The 7,500-nt window shown below is 36.5% G+C and overlaps 1 protein-coding gene across 8 annotated transcripts in view; it reads left to right on the forward strand.

Moving 5' to 3' along the window:
• LOC113825560 (zinc finger protein 878) overlaps positions 1-7,500 on the forward strand; it is a 51,987-nt gene that overhangs the window by 6,362 nt on the left and 38,125 nt on the right. For all 8 annotated transcript variants that reach the window (XM_070143753.1, XM_070143756.1, XM_070143755.1 and 5 more), the window contains exons 3-5: positions 272-460; positions 791-962; positions 4,747-4,808. In XM_070143753.1, coding sequence (XP_069999854.1) covers positions 272-460; positions 791-962; positions 4,747-4,808 — 423 coding nt within the window. The remainder of the gene's footprint in view (positions 1-271; positions 461-790; positions 963-4,746; positions 4,809-7,500) is intronic.

Consider the following 7,500-nt stretch of genomic DNA (forward strand, 5'->3'; position numbering starts at 1 on the left):
ATTACCGGCTGTCCTACTGGTGCGTAGCTAGATCGGAGCTTGCGCTCCGATTTTGTTGGTTCCTGGATTGGCTCCCGCGCCTATTTTGATACCACCCGGAAACCATAATTGTTGGCTTCCAAATGAACTGTCGCTAGTGGGTTAAGAAATAAAAAAGTAATTTAGCGTAAGCTGTTGTCCTTATGCATATATCTGTTATATTTCTCAAGTAACAATTTATTTTACTGTAAAGAAAGAACATCTGAAACATTTTAACTTTTCTCCTATTCAGGCTCATAGTGACATCATATGCCGAAGATGTTTCAACCTTCTGGACAAAGTAGATGCTCTGGAGGTAGAAATCAGAGACACCAAGGAGGAGATCATCACGAAATTCCAAGAGACAGTGACAGCCTATGGTGGCCGGGCGAGGAGAAGAAAACCAGCAACAGCTAAGAAGACAGACTATGTGTTTCCAAAGGTGTGTGGTGATGTCTTCATCTGTTTTTGATCTTGTGTTTTGAAGAAGAAACTAATCATGGATATGTTCATTTATTATTATTATTATTTTTTGTTTATATATTTTCTTGATATTTTTTCATTGTTAATGGTTTTAAGCTCAATTATGTTGGACTCAAAAAGTAGTTCAAGCTGACTTGTAACTTGTATAACAGTCAAGGTTGTTCATTACCTGAGACAGAGAGAGAAAAAGACACATAATGTGACAGCAGACAAACCGCAAACCCAAAATATTATCCCCTATAATCCTAATTGCACTGGTCTTTCACTTTCTCTTTGTCTATACTTAAAGGTTGAGCCTGAAGAAGATATTTTGGGTTTGGAAATGGATGAGAATTTTGAGCCACGTATGGAAGACCTGTTGGAGGAGGAGCAGGATCACCGAGAGGATCGCACCATCCAGGATGAGGAATGGGAGCCTGAGTTCAAGAGGCCTAAGATCAAGAGGGAGCCTGTTGAGCCTGGTATGTTTTATTATTGTTATTAATATTACTATTATTGGTATTGTTACTGTTGTTGCTGTTATTATTATTATTATTATTATTATTATTATTATTATTATTATTATTATTATATTGTTGTTTATTATATTATTATTTTTTATTATTATTATTATTATTATTATTATTATTATTATTATTATTATTTATTTTTTTTTTTATTTTTTTATTTTTTTATTATTTTTTTTTTTTCCATTGCTGAAGGTCATTGCAAGGCCAGTTGGCATTGTAAGTGCTAAGTGAGGCAGAGAGAAGAGTGGACAGACAAAAAAATATGTAGTGAATAGTAGAAAAAGACAAATCATTATTTTCACTCATATATTTTTTGTGCATAAAAAGAAGGAAAAAATTCATATATTTATATATTTGTCTGACTCTTTCTTTCTCTGTCTCTCGTTCTCTCTATATCTTCTTTCAGCCACACCCCATGATATCCCCATACTCACACTCACCTAGTTGAGCCTCTTGTGCCTGACACACCCATTTTTCCCTCTTCTGTTGTTACGTGAATGAACTGTAGCGAGTGTGATGCTGTAGAGTTCATACAGCTATATCCTAGATATTTTCTTTCACATACCATACTATTATACTTATACTATAGAAAGTAACCTCTGGATAAGTAACATCTAGATACCTATGAATATATGTAAGTGTACATTTTGTTGTTTAACCCGTTGGATCTGGTAGCGTCATGGAAGTTACGGTCCTGAAAATACAGGCAGTGGGTTATGCAACTTCCAATATCCCAGGCATGTGCGAAGACCCATTAGCCGTGACAAGACGCTGTGCCTCCCCTTTGTAAAGTTATTTTGTGTAAACTTTTTTAGCCTTTTTGCTATTTTCTAATGTCCGTAGTTGTCTTTTGATTTGCTTCATCCACATGATGATAGCTTATTTTCCTTGGACAGACTCCATATCATCTATCCATGTAGTAAATAAATCAGTGCAAAAAAAAAAAAATGTATTGAACATTTGGTGTTTTGTGTCGTATTATTATTTTTTCCTAGTTTCCAATTTTCCTTAACACAACCTGTGCTGCCAGTCACAGTTGCTAGGAATACAGTGTGCAGCATGGAAGTGTCATCCTCCCTTGAGTTGGTGCTCTTTCAGTCACGGATTACAAACATAACATTCCACATTCGTTTATCAATGGGAATAATGCTACTAAAGCCTCCTTCCAAGTGCCACAAGAGTCTAATCACACTCCAAGAGGTATATGCACTCGTGGCATGTCTTTTTCCTTGAAGGGACTGTAATATCATCCTGATGGTATGATAGATAAAAAGATATATATAATTTTTTTTTTCATGCCAGAGACTCTTAAATGTCCACTGAGTGTAATGTTCCTCCAAGAACTTTGTGCACTAATGGTGAGTCATTCCCATCACTTTGGCCCTTAGCAAAAATTTTCAATGAGGGCATGTTCATGTAACCCTGATCTCAGTCAAATTTTTCATGACAGAATGGTCTTAACACCTGGATCCAATGGGTTGATTGGCAATTTATCTCCACTTTCATTTGACACAAGGGGTAACCATGCTTATATTTTCAATCTTAAGCTCCACTGGCACTCACATTTTAGAAATGGCTATGAAATATACATTTTCTGGTTTGTGAAAATGAGTTCTTCTAATGCCTGCAACCAAGATAAAAACCATAATGGAACTTAAAAAATCATATATACCTTTTTTGTAACTAGGTGGACAGACAAGCTGGAGCATTTGCTGTTCCTAGGAGTTAAGAACTTATTTCTAGTCTATTGGGATGTTAGACTTGTACTTATCATTGGTGATCCTGAAAAAAATTCACAGCACTATTATGATCTTTTTTTGGCTACCATATTAGAGAACTCATCATGGAGGACAGGTTTATTTTTAGTAATGATACAGAGACTTCTATGATGCAAATCAGTTACATTTTGTGCTTACTATTTTTTTCATTTAAGTTATATAATTTACTCCATCTTGTCATTTGATCAAGTTGTTATCTATAATCTCTGATCTGTACAAACATGCTGAAAGTTCCTACAGTCAACCACTCACTGGGGCTTTTGTTAAAGGGGGTGCAGAGCCTCATCTACTCTTTGTTTCCATCCTCGAGGGTCCCCCTTAGTGAGCTGCCAGTTGGGATGAGCTCTCACTCCTCATGACATATTTGATCAGTCTGGCCAAGCCATGACTTCTTAGAAGGAAACAACCTAGTGGGGTAATCATTCATAGAGAATTAAGCCTGGGTTGATGATCCCTGATTGGTTAAGTAATGGGTACTATGCTGGTCTTACAGTGTAACCATTAATTGGACATGTGGTCTAGTTAACTGTACCCTACATGGCTGAAAATATGGACATGGGGTTATGCAAGTGACTGCTCTGCTTGGGCGTGCAGCGTGTAAGCTGGGTTTACGCAAATACTCGTGTGAGGTGACAAGAGACTATGGTTCCCCTTTGCAAAGTTATTTTGCATAAACTCTTTTAGCTCCTTTGCCATTTTCCAATGTCAATATTTGTCTTCTGATTTGCTTTATCCAGATGGTATTAGATTAGTTTCCTTGCACAGGCTTCATATCATTTCTCTATGTAGTAAATAACTCAGTGTAGCAAGAAAAAAAAACAATGTAACATTTTGTTATTTCTTTCATATACCTTGTTTTTTTGTAAACAAATTTCATAATACAACCTGCCAAGAATATGATGCTGAGTGTGGAAATCATGTCCTCCCTGGAGCCAGTGCTCTTCTAGCCATGGCTTATGGACATTACATCCACACTCGTTTATTGATGTGAATAATGCAGAAGCCCCCTTCTAAATGCTAAATGAATCTAATCACACACCAAGAGGTTTGTGCACTCATGGCGAGTCTTTTACGTCACCCTGTCCTTTGCACATGATGGCAAGTTCACGTCACCTGGTCTGTGGCCATTTTGTGCCATGACGGTATTTCACATCATCTGGCCCTCAACCAGAATTTTTCATGATGGGATGGTTACATTACCCTGATCAAAGGGGTTAATTTTCAACCAGGTTTCTTGTGAAGGAATTAGGAGTGGTTGAGGTGGTTTGGTGAAAATTTTGTATTCAACATGACTCCATCTGAATGGTTTGAAAATGGCTTAGTATTTCCTTGAATTTTTCATTATTAAAAAAAAAAAAGTCAAGTTTTATGGCCTTGGAAGAGATAACAGTGATACATAAGATAACCTGAACTGTATCCATGTTGACAAATGTAGAAAAGGTATGAATGAGACTGGGTATCTTCACAATACAAGAGATGTATTTGACCGGTTTCGATTACATCTTCATCAGAAATACATTACGTCTTCATCAGAAATACATGTATTTCTGATGAAGACGTAATCAAAACTGGTCAAATACATCTCTTGCATTGTGAAGATATCCAGTCTCATTCATACCTTTTCTACATAAGATAACCTGTTTTGACTTTGTGTACATTGTTGGCTGCTTGATCAAACATTGGAGGGTAAGAGTTGAAGTAGAAATTGGAAATTGAGTAGTTGGGTTGCATGGGTTAGCTAGATGGATGGAAAGAAGGTGGTTGAGTAGGTGAGTGAATGAGTGAGTGAGAGTGAGAATGAGAGATGTGAGAAAGAAAGAGTTAGAGAGAGAGGGAGAGTGAGACAGAAAGAATGTGACATAGTAAGTAATGCTATATGTAAAGTTGTGTTTATATTATTTCTTCATCATATTGCCATCATTGTCAGTAATAGTATAAGTGAAATGTTTTCCCTGCAGATCCAAATGGACCTCCAAAAAGAAAACGAGGAAGACCCAGGAAAGATGCTTCCAAACCAAAGGTAATGAGAAATTTCTTCTTCTGTGGATTTGTAATGGGCTCCCAGAACTAAATTCAACAGTTGTAATTCGTCTGAGGAGAAAGAGAATCACATTTTATTTTTTTCTTTCTTTTTCCTTTACTTTACTTTTAGCATGTTTTTTTTTCTCTCTCTCTCTCTCTCTCTCTCTCTCTCTCTCTCTCTCTCTCTCTCTCTCTCTCTCTCTCTCTCTCTCTCTCTCTCTCTCTCTCTCTCTCTCTCTCTCTCTCTCTCTCTCTCTCCCTCTCCCTCTCCCTCTCCCTCTCCCTCTCCCTCTCCCTCTCCCTCTCCCTCTCCCTCTCTCTCTCCTCCTCCTCCTCCTCCTCCCCCTCCTCCTCCTCCTCCTCCTCCTCCTCCTCCTCACCCTCCTCCTCCTCCTCCTCCTCCTCCTCCTCCTCCTCCTCTGTCTTTTCCTTCTCCTCCTCCTCTTCCTCTTCCTCTTCCTATTCTTCCTCCTCCTCCTCCTCCTCTTCCTTTTCCTCCTCCTCCTCCTCCTCCTCCTCCTCCTCCCCCTCCTCCTCTTCCTCCTTCTCCACCTCCTCCTCCTCCTCTTTCTTTTTCTCCCCCTTTTTCTCCTCCTTTTCCTCCTCCTCCTTTTCCTCCTCCTCCTTTTCCTCCTCCTCCTTTTCCTCCTCCTCCTTTTCCTCCTCCACTGCCTCTTAACTTTCCTGTTTCCTCCTTTTTTCTCATTATATCATAGGTACAGAAAGATTAATGATATTTTGGATATAGCTTGCTGGCAGCCATTTACAAATTCAGGTCGCTTTTTTTTTTTTATTATTATTATTTCCAAAAGACATTATTGTTGAGTTTAGTTATTGTGTCCGCTTGTCTTTTCTCTGTGTATAGAGCATGTGACTTAACTTAGGTTGTCATATCTGAATCATATTACTTACAGAGTTTTAAATATCAAGTAAGTATATCCAATTGCTTTTAAACAAAGGGAAAACAAGAACGAAAGAAGGAAAATGTTGATATAGATCATTAGGATATACACTTAAAGGAAAATTGAGAAAATGGAATTAAGACTAGAAGGTGTCGTGAAATAAAGTATATGTTTTCTCTTTTGTGTGTGTGTGTGTGTGTTGTTGATTTTTGATGTGAGAACAAATTTGTTGTTTTTGCATTATGAAAAGAACAGTTGTAAGCCTAAAGAAATTGTGGAATACACCCTTTGAAGCTCAAAATCCTCTACTAAGAAATAATGCCACAAAAAAACAACTGGTATACTAAAATATGGCAAGAGGATAAGAAAAATGTATTTTTTAAATTGACCGTTCTAAAGTTACAATAAGACTTCCTACAATCTCGTAGATTCTAGAGAAAGAAAATTGTGTTAAGAACTGGTTTGTTTTCCACAATATCTTGAAGCATATGGCCATGATTTTTTTTTTCCATGATGAAGTTTAGTAAATGGTATATAATAAAAATTTCATCTGAATATGAGAAAAAGAAAGACACATGCACACAAGAAGTATATATATAATTACATAAGGAATATTTAAAAAAGGAAGAAAACAAAGTTGCATATTTATTTGGAATTAGAAATACAGTAAACTCTCTCTTATACGATTTTCTATTATCTGGTGACCACAAAATATCTGGAGGAAATTACTGAAAATGAATATGGTCATGAAAATGCCAAGAATAGTACCTTGTGTTGGAATACATTATCAATACATATCTAAAGTATTCAGGGAAGATTTTAAAATCTATGGTATGCTTACAAAAAAAAAAGAAAATAAAAAAATGCTGAAGTCCAATAAGACTGAGCAAAAGTTAAGAAACCCTATGTAGATTTGTGTTAAGATTCCATATGTCAGAGGGATTCTTTCTTCACAACTGGAAATGAAGCATAAGTAAATTGTGTCAAGTGCATCTGCCCTTGTTCAGAGACTAATGATGAAAGAAAGGGTGAAGGCAAAGAAACTGACAAACAACCAAACATTGCTTAGGAAAATAAAAAAAAATGGCAAATGGACAGTGACCTGTTCTTTGCCACATCTCCAGTATCCTTCCTTGTCAGGTTTGTTGCAGTCCTCCACTACAAGTTCCACTCAGAGTAATGATAGTGAATAATTATGATACTGGTGGATATATTTTTATTTTATTTTATTGGGATATGAAGGTCATTCTCTTACATTTGTGTTTGTGTTATGCCACTGTTGTTGATTTTGTTTTATGAAAAGTGTCAGTGAACATGAAAAGTAAGGAAAGCAGTAGTAGACAGGCATCCAAACAGTATTGCAGAAAGTAAATCAAACAAGCCCTTTTTTCCTTATCACCACAACTCTTATTCAGTAAACATGATTTTAGGTCTGTATTATTTATCATGCCATCACCTTTTACTGTACTCCGGTATCCAGAACATACAGATCTTGGAAAAATGTTCATGGTCTACATTGCTGCTGAGAACTTCTAGTGTTACAGACTGGCTCATAGTGGGAATAAGTATCTTTACCATAGCTACAAAGTCTGATAATCTGATCTAATGAACTCCCCAAACATTTTAGATAAAAGAGAGTTTACTGTGCGTTATTAGTATTATTTATATTTATTTTATTTTATTTATTATAAATTATTAATTCAGTGATGAGTGTAAAGAAAGAAGATGGAGAAGGTTACAAGCAAAGTGTATTACATAACCTTCTCCATCTTTCAGGGAAGTTCTGAT

This window comes from Penaeus vannamei, chromosome 31 (genome assembly GCF_042767895.1).
Source record: "Penaeus vannamei isolate JL-2024 chromosome 31, ASM4276789v1, whole genome shotgun sequence".
Lineage (NCBI taxonomy): Eukaryota > Metazoa > Arthropoda > Malacostraca > Decapoda > Penaeidae > Penaeus > Penaeus vannamei.